The following is an 18,184-nucleotide window of genomic DNA, read 5'->3' on the forward strand; positions in this document are numbered from 1 at the left end:
AATTATTAACAAATATTTAAGAATTACATCCCTCTTGTAAGGTGGGTCTATACAGTTATCTTCATTTCACAAATCTGAAAACTGAGGCATAGACAGGTGAAGTGTCTTGTCCAGGGTCACTCAGTGAGTCAGTGGCAGTCAGGAATAGAAACCAGGAGACCTCTAAACTTTGTATGAACCGATGGTTACTGAAAGCTCTTGGGTGACTTCCTTTCAAGAAGAACAAAGCTAGCCAAGGGCTTGGCACCCCCACCGCCACAAATATAATGCCAACAAAAACTGTTTCTCCTTCTCCCCCGAGAGATTCTAAAAGTGAAGTTTTCTCTTCTTCCCACTGCTAAGCATGAGGCCCTTTGCTTTGTCATACACCCAAGCATAAAGACAGTCACACAGTGACATGCCATTTAGCGGGACTGTAAATCCTTATGTTTACACCATGCAGATTTAAACCTTAGTTCTATGCTATGTGACTCAATCTGTTCTAAGAAGAGCAAGACTCTGCATCTGGACCTCGTTATGCTACTTCAAGGAGCTCTGCGTGACATTACATTTTGGTGACATGACAAAGTTATGAGTTAACAAAACATTTTCTTTCATATTATCCACAAAGGTTAGAAAGTGCAAGGCAAGTTAGCTTTCACCTGAACTACATTTACTCTGTGTACACAGCAGCACAGAGTGACTTCATTTTGTGGATATTGCCATTTCATGCTCAATGTATCATCCATAGCATTAAACTGTGTCCCAGATGACCAATAGTTTACTTCTTGGGGGAAGGTTGGGGGTGGCTTGTGAGAAGTTTCACTATGGTATGTTATTGCAAACTACCATCGGATTACTAGACAGAGGAAGGAAGATCTACCACAGAGAAGTGATATGACACTTGGCAAATCACTTAGGCCAAAGTTTTCAAAATTGTCCACTAATTTTGTGAGTCCAGCTTGAGACACTCAGCCTACATCTACTCAGCAAAAAAATCCCCACAGCACTAAGTTTCAGAGCCTCGGTCAACTGACTTGGGCTCCTAGGGCCCATGCTGTGGGGCTAAAAATAGCAATGTACATATTCGGGCTTGGGCTGGTGCCTAGGTTCTGAAAGCCGAGGGTCTCAGAGCCCAGGATCCAGCCCAAGCCCAAATGTCTACATTACTATTTTCAGCCCAAGAGCATGGGCTGTAGGAGCCCAAGTCAGTTAACCCATGCTCTGGGACTCACAGCTGCGGGGATTTTTTTGCTGTGTAGACGTACACTTAGGGTGCTGAGAACCTAATGAAGTCAGTGGGAACACAGATGATCAGCACCTTTGAAAATCAAACTTCAGATGTCATGATTTGAACATCCAAAGTTAATGAAACTTTTCTGCAAGTTTTCACCTTAACTTTTTCTATGTCCCAGTTTCACCATTTGTAAAAGAACAGTAATAATATATGCCATCACAAATGTAGCATTAGGCTTAATATATCAATGTTTTTGAAAGGGCAAGATATAAATGGACAGATGGAAGGCCCTAGACAGATGTAAAATAAATTATACAGTTGCTATTTTACTATTATTGCACATCACTTAGAAAGTGTGCATGCTCACTAAGCAGTTTAGTTAGTCATGAAGCTATTTGCAGAGCAGTCTACTCTTGCTTCAAACTTCACCAGCTTGGTAAATCTCCCTGAGACTGAAAAATCAAGCCAAGTCTGAACACCGTATGCAATGTACTACAGCTTACTAGTAACTGACTGTATGTCCCATTGTATTAAAGACTATGGTTTATATTAACTTTTCTATTGTATTACCTGACAATGTATAGTTATATAAAGAGGATTTTTAAGGAAAATAATTACAAAGGTGCAGACTGAAGCCTGAACTTTCAGCCCCGTGACTGAGGCAATTGGAACCCAGCTATTGTTGACCACAACTTCCTGGGTAGCCAGGAAACTGTCCCTGGGAATCTTTCTCAATAACATGTAAATGAGCAGGCTTTAGAATTTCACTCCTACTGAACATTTGATTAAAAATCACTTTTTTTCCTCCATTGAATTAAATACGATTTGTGCTAATACTATCCCATTTAAGCAGCAGTTACTAATATAAACTAAGGTAAGCCATTTTCTCAGAAGACACATCAATAAAGCAGCCATCCCAATTTAGTGTGTCCCAGCTGAACACAGTAAACTTAAAAACATATTTTACACATACACAGCACCTTTCATCATGACACATTTTACAAATATATACATATACCACCAGGACATGGTAGCGGCTTTGAAGTGGGACACATATATAAGAGAGAGCACAACAGTGCAGGGAGGTGAATTTTGTAGATACACCAGGGCAAATCCCCTACTCTTGCAAAATGCATCATGACCACTTTAATATCCACCGGGGCTTTCTTTTTAAGGCTTTGGCAAAAAGATCTTTAATCCATTTGGGGGAAACCGCATGTAATGAAATATCTCTGTCTTGAGGATTGAGAGTTGTGTCATCCCTGTCTAGATTTTAACCTATGATTACAGGGAAACCAGATATTTTAAACCTGATGTGTAGGTCATCTTTCCCAGCACAGCCTAAAAGCACTACTCTGTGTATGTGAGAACCCACAGCCCATGTCAAAGTCAACCGGAGGGTGGGTGGCTCAGCATTTCTCAGAATGAGGCCCATAGTTGGTAATATACATTGAGACTCTTTGGGAAGAAAGATGCAGCATAAGGGTAAAGTATTTGTTATTGTTATTATAACACACACATAGTAAGTGTCTCCTGGTTCCTTGAAATCATGTCTTGGGGGTTTCTGCAGGATATTGATGGAACTGCTGAAAAGAAATATGGTAACTCTGGTGTGTATTTTAAGACATATTTATAAGCAGCAATTGCAGCTGACATTACAATAAATTCAATCTTCAGGGTTCATTTTGCGATTCAGAAATAAAACAAACAATCCGGCAATACAAATTGGGTTGAAATGACTACCAAATTGCAAAAATTTCAGAGCAATTCTGTTTGCTAATCTGTATAATAATGACCTGGATTAGGGATTTGTATAGTTCGGTATTAACTGAAAATAGTATGTGCTATGCTCTGGAATCCTCCTTCCCCTCCCCGCCACCAAAATGGGGGGGAAAGCACCGTGTGGTAACCAATAGCTTCTCCCAGACCCAGAGGCCCACATGGCATCCCACTGACTTTAGTGGAGCTCTGCACAGTCACCGGGCTCTGCCTGTGTGAAGCAGCTTGCATGACTGTCGCATGGTTGGTTAAGAATATAAAACGGGTTTGTCTTACTTCTTTTAACTCTTTTCAGGGTTTAGGGTCAATTTTACAGAAGTATTTAGGCCCTTAAAGATGCAGATAGGCACCTAGTGGCATATAAGCACCAAAGTGAGTTAAGTGCCTAACTCCAATTGATTTTTCAATGGGAGTTAAGTGCCCAAGATGTTTAGGTGGTTTAGTAAATCCTATGACGTGCCTATCTGCATCTTTAGGTTCCTAAATATCTTTGTAAATCTGGCCCTGAGTACTTTTGAGTGTTCAGATACCATGGTAATGACTGTGGGATAGGTAGGTAGACTTACAGATGGAATCCCATTACCTAAAACATCCGTACCTATACACGAGTTTGTTTTTTATTAACATTTCACAAAATAAAAAAAAAAATGATAACTTTTATAATTTTTTTAAAAAAATTGAAATATCAAGGCATCAAGGCAAATATAAGTGTCATCTTTTGTGCTTAGCACTGGTAGTTCAACGTAAGGAGGCGATCACATACTGCTCTGCTGATTGCCAGACAAGTAGACACTGAACTATATAATATCCTGCCATAAAGCAGCTTTGCCAATGTCTTTTGGCAAAAGTGTGTTTTGCGTTTTTACGCACTCCCGCTGTCCCGCTGAGGGTAAGCATTCACCAGGATGAGAAAGAGATGCACAAGGAGCCCCTACTAAATTAACACCTCTCCTCCCTCCATTTCTGCCCCCCGCCCACATAGACAGGAGGAAAGCCAACACTTTTCTTACCTCTGTCATTTTTGGCTTCCTGGAGCTGGACGGCACAAGCCTGCCTGTCTCTGGACGTGGAGCGGTAGCCATGGTATAGATTTCTTTGCACACCTTCTGCTTGGATCTCAGGAGTGAGAGGGCTGCTTTAGTAGATATACCTGGGAGGTTGGGATTATACAAGCTAATGCACCAGCTGGCATACACCGAGGACCTTCCGTCGACTTGCTGGATGTGATTTGGCTTTATGTAGTTTAAATAGCACCAACTGACATTAGTAGTTGTGTGGAGACTGGGGAACTGAAGTACCTTCTTCAGGTCTGTACCTTCTCGAGACTTCATTGCACTTTGCGTGACGTCGAAATGAGGCGCTGGGCTCGGAGGATTTGGTAGGGGGTGTTCTGCTAGCTCTTTGGAGTCTTCCTTCTTTACTGTTTGCAAAGGTGTCTTGCTTCGGAACTGCTTGCCAGCTTGTGGTGTGTATTCCTCCAGTGCCTCAAAGCTCGAAGCACCTGAATGTGGCAAGGCTGGTGGCATAATACTTGGGATTTCCTTTGGCTCAGACTGCTCAGAGGACAAACTAGGTGGAGTTTCAACCTCAAGTCGGCCTTGGCTCTCTGGCAGAAAGTGAGATATATCCTGCTTTTTCCCCTCCTCTATTGCACTGGACGGCTTCACCACTTCCAACTTTTCTTCCACTTCAGAGACTTCCTCCTCTTTCACTCTTTTCTGCTGCTGTGTTTCCATCGTCAGCTCCAAGCTACCAGCTGGAGAGAGCATCCGCTTGCTTCCACCAACTGTTGATGAGCCCCCTTCCAATCCCAGGACACTTTCTGATGGGGAGGTGAGTGGCATATAGCCCTTCCTTTCTGGTAATGGCAATGGCACTCTGAGATATGGAGTCTGGAAGATGCTTCTTTGATCCTCTGTGATCATCTGTGCCAAATCGAAGCCTATTCCATGAACGTCAGAGCTGCACACCAGGGCACCTTTGGGTTGGCGATCATCAAACTTTGGAAGGACAATAGAAGATGGACTACACTGGGACTGAGTGACTAGGATTTGAGAAAGGGTGGTATACATTGCACTCCCATAGGTTGGCATGTTAGTCTGAATGCGAACGGGGACTACAAGTGATACCATAGGAGCCGGACACGAAGGAACCATCAGCTGAGATGTGGCGACTGAGGCTGAAGGGCTGGTTGTGCTGGTCAAAGGATGTAACCTGCTGTCAGAGCTGTACTCTGTGCATGGAGAAAGGCTGGAGGCTCCTGCTGGTGGAGAGACACTGGATTTGATCTGTGGTAAATGGCCACCAACCTCACTCGGCAACTGGAGAGCAAACGAAGACTGTAGAGGTAGAAAAAATGCAGAAGGGAGTGGTGAGGAGCCTGGGTAATGGACAGGTAAGAATGAAGAGTGCTGCCTGTACGGTACTTCTGCTGGATGTGACATTAACGGAGGGACAACGTGAAGCTGGCCTGGGTGGAGAAGAGCCTGCTGAAGAGGAAGTGGTGGTGTCTGAAATATAGAGGGAGGAATCTGTGGCACAGGAAACTGAGCAGAGAGGATGTCGGACACAGTCTGAGTGGAGAAGAGCTCTGCAGACTGTCCTGGCTGCGGCAGAAGGTGCTGGAAAGGGAAGAGAGATACTTGTGGGGACATACGCTGTTTTTCATGCAGTGCTAGTTGTGGCATCGGATGATGAAACACCTGCAGAGCCTCAGAGTATGGCTGGCTGTACACAGGCTGAGGGCTATCTTTTGGCTGACTCTTATCACCATGTGGGGATGAGGACAATGAAGATGTAGGCTGATGGGGCAAACTGGTGGCAGGAGATTTACTGGAAGAAGGCAATAGTTCTTCCGTCTCTTGCCTTCCTTTTGGGGCTGAGTCTGGCTCATGCTCTGGATGACTGGTAAGAGATGCTTGCCTAACCAGAAAGCACTTCCTCCTCTCCTGTGGAGCCGAGGAAACTGAAGGGCCAGGTATTGAAGCAGAAGAGGATGACAAGCTTCCATAGTCAAATGATTTACTACGGGGCTCCGACATCTGAGAAGGATGAGACACATTAGGGGTCTGCTCAGAAGCAGATCTTCGCATTTCCCTGGAATGATGATGGTGGCTCGGTACCATTAACATATGTGAGCCAATGCCAAGGGGTTTAGTATGGGATTCAGAGGGCTGGCTGACAGCCTCGGATTTACTGTATTCTTCACGATCAAATGAAATGGAATGGCTGGAGCCATGGGATATACTACTTTCCTGACTTGGACTTCTCGTCAGGGAGACGGACTCAAAACTGGACTCTCCAGAAGACTGAGCCATTTCTGCCAGCCGCAGCCTTTTCTTTTTTGGCGGGAGTTTCTCGGCAGGAAGCTGGGAGAGAGTTTGGCTTCTCTGAGGCCACTGAAATTCCTCAGTTTTTTCTGGCTCTTTAGGAGGTGGCTCAGGCTCAGTTTCAGGTCTATCAGGCTCTTCAGTGACAAGAATCTCAGGGACCTGGATGTTGGGTTGGCGTACCAGCTTTGGCTGCAGGGAATGAGGTGGCCTACTGTGCTGCATTGCTGGCTGAGATGAGTACTGGGTTAAAGGTTTTTCTTCTGCTTCCAAGCCACTCAGCTGTTCTATAGAATCAGACTTCTCGAAGGAACTTGTATGCTGGATGACAGAGATCTCTTTTGAAGTTTTTCTTCTCTCTTTGCTTTCTGTACTAGAAACTGGCTTTGTAGTTCTGGAGTGAAAGCCAGCACTGACTTCAGTGAGCAGGATGGCTTTACCTGTATCAGCTGGTGACTTAATGGACTCACGGGGTAAGTTCAAAGCAACATCCGATGATGCTGGGTTAGCAAACTGACTTACTGGCCTCATGCTGGATGAGGGAGTTTCAGGCAACTCAAAAGCTGGAGGGTCCTCATCGTCACCAAGGCTCTTTTCTTTTCGTCTTTTTCTGAGTGGAGTAAGCTCTAAACTGGTCCCCAGCTTGTAATGCATCATCTGTGGCCATGTATCAGGATCCACAAGACTTTTCTCAGCTTCTGAAGAGGTATGGGAACTGGAAGAATGAGGCTTTGAGATCTGAAGTTCTGAACAGTAATATTTCTTATGCGCTTCATAATTATCCCTTTTCTTGTAGCGAGCACCACAGATATTACACTCATAAATGAACCCTTTAACTTTCGGACCCTTCCTTGTCTTTCTGGTCAGATCACTTTCCTTGATTTCTTGTTCCTCGGCAGGTTTGGAAACGGTTTCTTTGCTTACTGAGCTAACCTCCTCTGAACCATATTCCATTCCCAAAGGTAGCTCAATAGCTGGTTGTCGTTTTAGCATTCGAGGATGTGAAGAAAACACTTGACTGCGGCTTACGACATCAGATTCCATGATGTGGTCATCAAATGAATAACTACCTCTAAAGGTCTGAGGGGAGCTTATAGTGCAGGCAGCAGAAGGCATTGAATGGCTTCTTAGGAGAGGCACTGTCTCTGTGGCACTGTGGGATTGCTGAAGGGATAACAATGATTGTTCAGGCTTAATTTTTTCACCATGAGATGTCAATGATTTTGATGCATTCAACTGGCTACTGGAACCAGACTTGCTGTCAAACTGAAATGGTTCTCTATATGCACCAGACTTTGGAGATTCAATGCTGCTACGTCTAGATAAAGAACTTCTTCTAGGCTTCACGCTATCTATTTCACTGGTATCTACAACAGCTTCATTAATTGTAATTAGCTTAGTGATGTGTTCAATAACCTGTGTTCTGGGCACAGACAATGGTACCATGCTAGGTTTATCTTCAGTGGACACGTGTGGAAACCCCTGGGTTGTGGTTGCAGCTAACATTGCTGTCCTTTGCCCAATTCTCCCACATTTCCCAAAAATAATTTCTGCATAAGATTTTGCATTTGTATTTGGTGGGCTGATTTGTTGTTCTGCACTTTCTGATCGCGAGAAGTAGCCTGACTCTGTACTTCCTTTACTGCCAGGGCTAAGGAACGCCTGCTCATCTATCACCTTCTTCCTTTCACTTAATCGGAGTGCAAGCTTCTGTTTTATAGTATGTGTATCTTCTGATTTGTGGCTCAAAGCATGATCAGATGAGGGCTCCACAAACTGCATGTTGTCCTCAAGAGACTGAGACATACTGGAATGGGATAATGAACACCGGTCGTGGCTGGAACCTTGGCTTCCTAGACTATGCAAACTACTAGATAACAGGGTGTGCTTTCGCCGGGGTGATAGTTCTACTGAATGACCTGACATTGCACCTGTCTCCTCTTCTGAATCTGTGCTTTCTCCTTCAGTAGGTTCTTCAAATTCCTCCCCACCGATCCTTTCCATTTCCAAACTGGAAGGATACATCTCTGCTCCAATTCCTGAGGCCAGCCCCGCTTTTATTCTATGAGCATGAGACTTCCTATGTTTATACAAATTGCTTTTAGTCTTAAAAGAAAAGCCACATGGAATGCAAGGGTATGGCCGCTCACCTGTGTGTGATCTGATATGTTTCTGGAGAACACTTGGCTTTGCACAAGGCCTACTGCAGTACTGACAAATGTATTTGCCTGGCTTTTGAGGTTTCTTCTCCTTCTTGTGCACTTCCTCAGTTTGTTTTAAGGAAACTTGGGAAGGTCGAGGGATATAGACTTTTTGAATGGATGGCATGTCCTCTCCGGGAAGGATTGGTGAATGGGAAGGTATGAGCTGGCTGTGATGAGAATGAAGCCCAGGTGATGAAAAAGAGCCAGAAGGACCCGGTCTTACTGGATCGACTAGCTGCCATGTGGGCCCTTCAAGGATCTGCTCTGGTTTTCCAGGAGACATAAATGCTGGTGACAGTGGATGCTGCTGAAGCTGTGAAACGTGGGGAGCGTGCTCCAAAGAGGAATGCTTGGGTTGCTTCTGACTTCCAATTTTCTCCTGAGATTCCTCTCTTGGAATTGGCAAGGAGCCAGAAAAGTGCTGCAGCGATCTGATATCAAGAAGAGGGGTTGCTTGTGAAGACGTAGAGCTGCCCTGATACGTAGAGGCAGATGAAATACTGGAGTGGAAAGCCTCTCCTTTGGTAAGCCTCTTTCTGGGACTTTCCTCAGCCTTTTTTGTGCTTTTCTGGCTTTGTTCAGGATCCATGACCTTAAAAGGGTCTTTGCTATTTTGGGCAGGTTTTGGCAGGCTTCATTTATGAATAATAAAGGTCTCCTCTGTAGATTCCCTGCTTTGCCTGCATTTGCTATGAAGCTGGAGCTACCAAGAGATGGTTGTTGATATAAGATTTTACTAAAGTATCACTAGTTGCTATTTGATTCAAAAAAATGTTTCAGGGTCAATAAAGTTCACATTGGTAATGCATGACAAACTACTTCAAAGAGAGAAAACTGTCCAAAACTTTTAGTCCAAATGTTTTCCTTGTGAACTTGGTTAAGGCTTTAAATCTTGCCATTTTATTTCAGTTGACAGTGGCAAGCCTTCAAAGTCAAGAAGCAACCCACAATGTGTCTCTTGTTTGTTATGCAAACCTTTGAAAACTTGAGACTTTAGTGCTCATCTCATAATCATCGTTTTCCTTTACAAGGAAAATAACACTGAATGGTGTGTGTTCCCCGTGTCTTCCTGCTCTTCCACTTTTGAGTTCAAAGGCCTCGACAAAGTATTCCCCACATTTCTGTAATCACATTAACCAAGACACAAATTACTGCAGCGTTCATATTTCACCAATGAAATACTGTTATATTTTTATAGAGGATAACAAACATTCTATACAAAAGAAAATTCATAATAGTTCAACTAATTCTTACCATTTTTAACATTTTGAGTGACAATGCAAACCTAAATATTACTGCTGTGAAAACTCAGGGATCTACTCTCTCTTCAATACATGCATACCCAGGCACTGTAACAGTGACTGAAGCTAGAGGGATACAAACAACTTGAAATCTAGTGACAGTATTTTTTAAAAAAATGAGTTAAAAGTCATTTCAGATCTTACACCTGCTTGACTTCTCCGACAACCCCTGCCAATTTTTATAGTTTTATAATCACATTTTCCTACCTAATTTAATGGACTATGCAAAGAAAACCATGGAGCTAAGTACATACAAAGTGTTACCAAATGCACCAAGTAAATACACTGAAAAACAGAGAACAATCTCTCTCCTTCTAAGTCTCTTAACGTTGCACTAATCTTAGGTGTCACTAGTAATAGCAGTACGTAAAAAAAATCATACAGAATATGGTTTTCTTAAATTGCCTGTGTCCCTTTAAGTAAACTCCCTGAGTTTATCATTTTTTTCTAATAGATAATGACATGGAGACTTATTTTGGTGCTGCTCCTGTCGGATGCCCATATCTCAAATATGGGGTTGCTCACATTGGCACTGTGTGCGTAAATGCTAGGTTTATGGGCCTACCATTTTAACAACCCAGTGTGGGCTTGGGATGTCCTGTTTACATGACCACATTTGAAAACAGAATCCTTGACTGGTATACCATATTCTCAGATCAGTATACGTTATCGTAATTGTCATTCACACATCATCTTTGAGAACTACAGTGAGATTAAAATTCAGAACAGTAGGACACCTCACTTGTTTTTTTGTCATTACTCTAGGCACCTAAACAATATAATTGCCATGCTTTTCATATTCCTAGACATCTCTCATATCAATCAGACTCCAATATTTAGCTTGCTCTGTTGCTGAAGGGCCATTGCCACTGCTCTCAGCCTCTCCATTCCTCTTATAACCTGGCTGTAATTCACAATGTATTGATTTCCAAGTGCACGGACTTATCTGCCAGGTGTGGGGGCACGTGGCAACAGTGAACGGCAACTCCCAGAAAGAATCTTTGGAATTTCAGCACCCTGCAATGGATACCTGTACATGTCAGTATAAGAGAGGAACTTAGCTTTGTGAGCTTTCAGCATGTTAAAGGACTTAAAGGAATAATACAGCTGTTTTGGAGCATGTCTCTGAGACTCTCTCCAGTCACTGGTGTTAATTGCATTAACGGTATTATATCACTTTTTTTTAAAATCATATGCATAGAGGTTACAGTTCTCTCCCATCTGCAATATCCTTATCTAGAGCATATTCTGAATATGGGGGCTGCAATTTTCAAACCTGAGTGCCTAAATTTAGTCACCAAAATAAAAAGTCTGATTTTCATTTCAGAGATGCTGAGCACCCATAACTCCAACTGAAGAAAGGGGGAGCTCAGCACCTCTGAAAATCAGGTGAATTGGTTATATAGGGCAACCCACTTACAGTGAACTTGGATATGAGACTCTGTTAACCTATTGTGCCAGTCAACAAACAAAAGCTTTTAAGGAGAATAGGAGAGCTTCTTAGAGGGATGGAATGGAAGACAGCCAGTGTCTTGTGAGAAAAATTGGACTGTGTCTCTTAAGTAGGAACAACTGGCAAGTACAATGTTGTGACACACTGTACCTCAAAATAATACCCTGTAACAACCATATTCACCACTTTTATATGGGGTTATGATATATTTTGTACAAAGTATGCCTTGTGTGGTATCATTTGAAAAGTCATAATTTGCTGAACATTGTTGTCCTGTCAAAATTTGTGCATCAACATTGTATATGGAGATATGAGATTTTGTTATAGGTTTGTTCTTGAAACATACTGTGTGTCTGGGAAACACCCACAGACTAACCCCTCAGAGGTAACAAAGGACAGTAAATAAAGGCCTTGAATGTCAAGCTGCACATATATAGAAGGTGCAAGCAAGAATCTGCAATTCATATGAAGGAGTGATTGTAGGGCAGGTAGCCAATCGGACTGCCTAACCCCATGACACAGCAAGGATTGTTCCAGTACGAGGAGTTGGGGTATAAGAAGGGAGAACACACTACACCCAAATTACCTCTCCTCCCCTCACCTCTACTCATAGAGCAAGATCGTTTGAAAGACAAAGAAGCATCTTTGAACTAGAGGAATGGTCCCAGGCTGTAAGGGGATCCAGCCTGCAAACTAAGAACTATGCACTGTAAACTGCCTGCAGCATCTGGTGTGATGAGAAAGTTGCTTGCTTCAAATTTTACTTATCTTGGTAAAGTTTAGGAATTAGATTGTAATTTTATCATTTTATTTCCTTTTGTAACCAATTCTGACTTTTTATGCTTGTATCACCTATAATCACTTAAAATCTATTTTTCCATATGTGACATTATCTGATTGGAATATGACCATGCAAATCATTGTTTCTACCACTGTTATATAATTGCAACAAATCTTATACAAAGTATGATGCATGGCCTGAAAGGGTTAAGCATCCTGCAGGATAAAGGATCCAGATCCAAACTTTAGAGACATGTTAGAAAAGTATGTGAATGGTAATCAGGGCCATTCCATGGCAGATAGGCTAGAACTTTGAAATGCAAACCTATATTGTTAGACGTTAGAGGTGATATTAATTGTATGTGTGTACACATATCTTGTTAGAGGTTAACAGTGTAGTCAAACAGTCCCTGTCTATGCTGTATTCTGTTAATTAAGAGATCAAAAGGAAATATTAACATTTAAATTAATTGTAGATATAGTGATATCAATGTATTCATCTCTCTTTGAAATGTACAGCAAATCACCTGTGAGTGGTGGAAAACAGGCAATTGCCTTATGTGAATCCATGTAGCTAATTACTGGTGATGCTTAGGAAACAGGTCTACTTCAGAGTCTCTATGATTGCCTATTGTTCGCCTAAGGACTTCAAGCTGTCAAAAGAAGGCCTGAAACTGTATAAAGACCTTTGGGTCCTGATCCTTATCTCAGATCTGCTTGATGCTTCATGCAGTGAAGCTTAAGTCATAAGATTGAGATTTCCAGTCCTATCTGCGTCACCCTGATTATGAACCCTGGACTATAACCTATGGACTAATCCTGAAAGAATTCTTTGCAACTACAAAGCTCATCATCTCTACTATGAATCTGATCTCAGAACTGTACTCATGCCTGTATGTATTCTGATCTTTTAACCAATACTCTCTCTCTTTTCTTTTTTAATAAATTTTAGTTTAGTTAATAAGAATTGGCTGTAAGCGTGTATTTGGGTAAAATCTGGAATATTAATTAACCTGGGAGGTAATGTGTCCAATCCTTTGGGATTGGTAGAACTTTCTTATATGATGAATAAGATTTTCAGTAAGATTTTCATCATATTTGATATTTCATCATATTTGACTTGGGTGTGGGGGTTGAGGCCTGAGGCTGGGTGGCTTTAAGGGAACTGTGTTGTTGGCTTCTGGGTAACGAGCAAGGTATTATAGAAGCTGTTTTGTGCTGGCTTGGTAAATCTAAGGATTGGAGTATCCACCAGCTTTGGGGATTGTCTGCCCCACTCTTTGTAGTTCACCCTAATTGAGTAACCTCAGTGCGGCTCCCCTGGGATCCCGATCACACCATAGTTAATAAACTTGTTTTCATATTTTATCTCAACCAGTGTGTTTTTGGTTGAAGTGTCTGGGGGAATCCCTACTGAGGTTAACAAAGGTTGTGGCATGATAATTTGCTTTGATGAAATGACAAACTAATGAGCTTACACTGATCAAGAGGGTCTTGAATAGTGTAACATACACATTTCTGGGGTGCAATGCTGGGGCTGGGAGATTTGCAGGTGTCCCAGTTCCTGAGTGGCTGGGAGAGCATTCATGTAACTTTGCTGGGTGTGCCTTTGCATGCTAATGCTGTGCGTGAGCCTCAAGGTTAAGCACTGGAGTAAACTGCCTAGGGAGGTGATGGAATCTCCATCACTGGAGATTTTTAAGAGCAGGTTAGACAAACAAACACCTGTCAGGGATGGTCTAGATAATACTTAGTCCTGCCATGAGCGCAGGGGACTGGACTAGATGACCTCTCAAGGTCCCTTCCAGTTCTATGATTCTATGAAGAGGGATCAATTGATTTAATAAAACATCTTAATCAAAATGCTGCTACTTAACAGTTTGATCCTGGCCAGATGGAACGTGTTGGTATGTGAGCATGAGGTAAATGGTGCTGAGCTGGATGAGGAATACAAGGAATCCCCATCCTGTGTTATGGAGAGTACTGCTCCACAGTCCCCAATTCACTACTGGAAATAACAGCAGTGAGGCTCAACAGGGGAACATGTTGCCTAGCTGATGGTTGTGTTTGACCATCCCATTGTCTCTGTGAGTGAGGCCCTGTCTCAACTAGAAAACAAAGGTGTTATTTTAAAAACCTGCCAGCTACCATCTTTAATTAATGGAGTTGAAAAATGTGGCAGCATCCTAGCATTTGTCACAACCAGCTGGCTTGTGCTGGAAAGGATCAAACACTATCCACGCTAACTGCTAGCACATTTTTAAACACCGCTTATAGCGCACTAGCTAGCACATTTAAACAAAATCAAAACACCTTTCTTTCTAGTGTAGACAGGACCTTTGTGAACCCGCGCTCAAAGGAACTTGAGACTTACTTCCTTTTGTCTACACGTGGATTCTGCTCAGTGCTCACGTTTGTCCTGGAGCTTCATGCCCTTCCACTATCTGCTGAGCACCTCGCGGACTTGCAACAGCAATCTAAAGAGGATGCCTTATCTTATTCACAAGTTTGTTGCTAAAAGGAGCAATTCATTATCGTTTTGAAACCTTCTTTTTAAACGGTCCTGGCTGCCAGCGCACGTCTGACTAACACCAGCTAGGACCAGTCAGCTTGAGGCAGAACACTCATCATTTTTGGTAGCACTGATGAGTAACTGCATGTCCTTGTCACAATTTTAAGAATTACCCTGCTCTGGGGTCATTTCTAGACTTACACCAGTCCACTGTAGTTTCGACACAGCTGCCTCTCTGTGATGCCCTCATGCCAGCAGTAGTCTATGGAATAGAACATTAATTTAGCCACCAGCTTCTCGTCATATTTACATTTACGGTGCACAGATGGATCATGGGAGTGTGAAAGGAGAACGTGGGATGTAACAGACCCAAGTCCCCAGATTCCCATGAAGAGAATCAACTTCAGTATCATTTCTCTGTTTTAGTTAACAATCTGCATCATCAACATGGTGCTACAAGATTACAAAATGTCCTGTAAATGAAGTGATAGTGTTACTTTTTGTTTAAAATCAGTGCTCTTTGCTCAGCACACCAGTAAGATAAGACAGAAGCGGTCTGGCATTTTTTTTCTTACTACTTTAGTTTGCTGGAAATGGATCTAAGCAGAGACTTTTTAAGAAAGCTGTGAGCTCTCTCTCTCTCTCTCTCACACAAGCTCAAACCCATGCATTAAAAACTGCCAGCTACAGCACTCTGCTATAGGACAGAAAGAAGTCTGCATTTTGCTTTCTCCTATGGCCTCCATGATCACAACTCTGTGGACAATGACACCTTTATGATTTGGGGGAGGGCTTTGAGATGATTCGTTGTGTCAACCCAAACATGATCTCTAGCCTTCTCCAATGAAGAAGTCGATACCAGCTGTTTCTGCTGGGATCTTTGCATGGCAGTTAACATTTAAAAAAAACCAATCAATTGACAACTCATCAAGTGTGGGCATTCTGGAGACATTCAAGATACTTTCTATCTTTTTCTTCAGTTACTGAATGATTGTATCCAAAGTAGTTGGCAATGTTAACAGAACAAAAAAGTTCTAAAACCAATCCCCTCACCCCAGAATTATAATTTTCCAGGGAAAGTACAATAAATAAAGGAGCAAGAATAAATGTTATTAACCTAAAAGTAGGGGGCAAGGTTTTCCCCTGTGTCTGAACTCTGCTTGGCACAGGATAAAGTAGTGTGTGGGGTGCCTCTCAGGGGCTGGTTTTGGTTGTCTGACCCTCCACTCCCTAGCTCTGAGATAAGTTAGAGCAGCTGAGGAGCTGCTCTACATTATGCCAGTACAGAAGAAATGTAGTGGAGTTCTGTTCCCCCATGTTCTCTTGTTCTGCCAACACGGCACTTATGCTGGAGGAGAAAAGGAGGTGGCTGGTGCAGGAGGTGGATATGCTGACTCTGACAACTTAACACCAGCAGAGCATTCCCATACACAAGGGAAATTCTCCACTGGCCACTTCTGGCCAGAATTTGGCTGCTTTGTACCCCCTGAGCAACGCAAAGTGGCCACAGGGGAAGGGGGAATCAGGCCAGATTTATTTTCTTGATTAGTCCCTTCTTCAAATTGCTGTCCCAAGCTCTTTCCATTCTCCAACATATACTGTCCATCTCCATGCCATTTTCTTTTTTATCCTGATCTTGCTGTACTATTCAATCTGTTTTGTATTAATTTTCTCCCCTCTCTTTCTTTGAAAAGCAGCCCCTCTTTTCCTCTCAGTCTTTTATATTCACCCCGAACTCTGTTCACCCCTCTGCTTTCTCCTGTGGTACACGGTCTATTACCCTTCACGCCCTTTGATTTCCCAACACCACTGCAAAGCAGAACACTGTGTTGCCACCACATCAACAGATCTTTAAGAAGATTCTGATCTGATGACACCTACATCTTAGCTACTTTTGAATGTCTCTGGGGAAATACGAAAGACATTCAAGCTAGGGGTTCTGGTTGTTATTTTTATTCATTTCCAGTATCTGAAAAATGCCTGGCTGCATTAGAACTTTATATCTCCCTAGATAGGTTTACTCGACCCAAAAACGGGTATATTTGAAGAGAAATCGGCTGCTTTATTAGCAGTGGCAAACACAAAGGGTGACGTTCTGTCCTCACTGAAGTCAATAACAAAATTCCCACTGACTTCAATGGGACCAAAATTCCACCCCAATTTTTTTACAAAATACTTATAAATGCTTTTTTAAACAGTCTCATCTGTTGTTTGCATCCTACATTCCTGCATGTGCTGGAACTCAGCCCTGTGCAGAGGGCCAGTCACAAGGTCCATAAACCACTAAAAACTCATCCAAGCCTTCAAAATAGGGCTGAAGCAGGACTTGAGTCGTGCCTATGCCCAGTGCTTGACCCCAGCACGGGGAGAACGTCATCTTGTGTGTGTACTGCAACACACAGACAAGGTGCTTGTTATGTCACTTGGGGCGAGACCCACCGCACAAGGAGTGCTACAGGCTGTAACTCACAGCTGACTTGTGATCGGGGTAAGAATTTCATTAAAAGTACCCTTCCAGGAGCCAGACCATTTTCTGCTGAGTTTGAGGAGTTTTGTTTTGTTTTATTTTTGTTTGTTTTGGGAGGGGTTTTTTTGTCCCCAAGTTTGTTTTGAAAAAGCGATTCTTGAAAACTTGCAACCTATGTTGTTTTATAAATTGTTTTCAGTTTAAACTGAAAGCCCTGATGAAACTTCTTCATCAAAGTGACAAAACTCTGCTTTCAGGAACACCCCTAGGGAAGGAATTATTTTCTCATACATTAGGGTATGTTTCAATTAGAACAAGATCATCCTGCTTAGTCTGAAGTTCTTCCGGTGGAAACTCTGCCTCTGCTATATGTATTCTCACTGAGGAATCATAACAAACAATCTTTGGTTCTGACTGAAGTTCACAGAAGGTCAATGAGTTCTTTCCCCCATATAACAAAATATACTGCAAGAGATCTTGTCTCTTTTTTTCCTGTGAAACATGGTAAGATATTTCCACACAAAACCAATATACAAGCTATGAATAAAGCATATGGAGTTGTAAGTACAGTACTCTCTGCTTCCTGTATTGTATGTTCCTGATAACTAGTTCTTGCACATGGGTTTGAGTGACAGAAGATATGCCGCCATAGACCTTCAAAGAGAAATATTTGTGACCAAGACAGAATTATGATGTAACCAGTGATCTGCGTGAGCATTAGCACAGCTTCGGTCATTATTTTTGGTAACTGGAGTCACTAATATAAGTTAAACAAGCTAACGTGATGTTGGATTAGTTACATTCTTGATAAGCTTATCTGGCAAATGTCTCTAGAAATATTGGAGCAAAGAGCTAAAGCAACCAACCAAATAGAAAAACAAGTCCTACTGTTTCAGTATGAAGGGCAGAATATATATTCGACTTATACCCACTTTAAATCATTAAAACAAAACAGAGATTACTTACAGTGGAACTGATTTTCTTTAATTTTGATGGGGTGCCTCCTTTTTTTGCTCAGGGTTTAATTCAGTCTGAAAAACAACACCACACTGTGATTATTAAACAAATATATTAAAATGCCATCTCAGCAGTGTTAGCACAGGACTGACACCAGGTGCCCTGATGAAGCAGTTTGCCTGGTAA

At 42.3% G+C, this 18,184-nt stretch overlaps 1 protein-coding gene across 6 annotated transcripts in view; it reads right to left on the reverse strand.

The window, feature by feature from the left end:
- HIVEP3 (HIVEP zinc finger 3) overlaps positions 1-18,184 on the reverse strand; it is a 399,183-nt gene that overhangs the window by 87,032 nt on the left and 293,967 nt on the right. For all 6 annotated transcript variants that reach the window (XM_074934666.1, XM_074934663.1, XM_074934664.1 and 3 more), the window contains 2 exons: positions 18,008-18,072; positions 4,006-9,649 (listed from right to left, as the gene is read on the reverse strand). In XM_074934666.1, the coding sequence (XP_074790767.1) occupies positions 4,006-9,117 (5,112 nt within the window). In that variant the 5' untranslated portion in view covers positions 9,118-9,649; positions 18,008-18,072. The remainder of the gene's footprint in view (positions 1-4,005; positions 9,650-18,007; positions 18,073-18,184) is intronic.

Source organism: Natator depressus, chromosome 19 (genome assembly GCF_965152275.1).
Source record: "Natator depressus isolate rNatDep1 chromosome 19, rNatDep2.hap1, whole genome shotgun sequence".
Classification (NCBI taxonomy): domain Eukaryota; kingdom Metazoa; phylum Chordata; order Testudines; family Cheloniidae; genus Natator; species Natator depressus.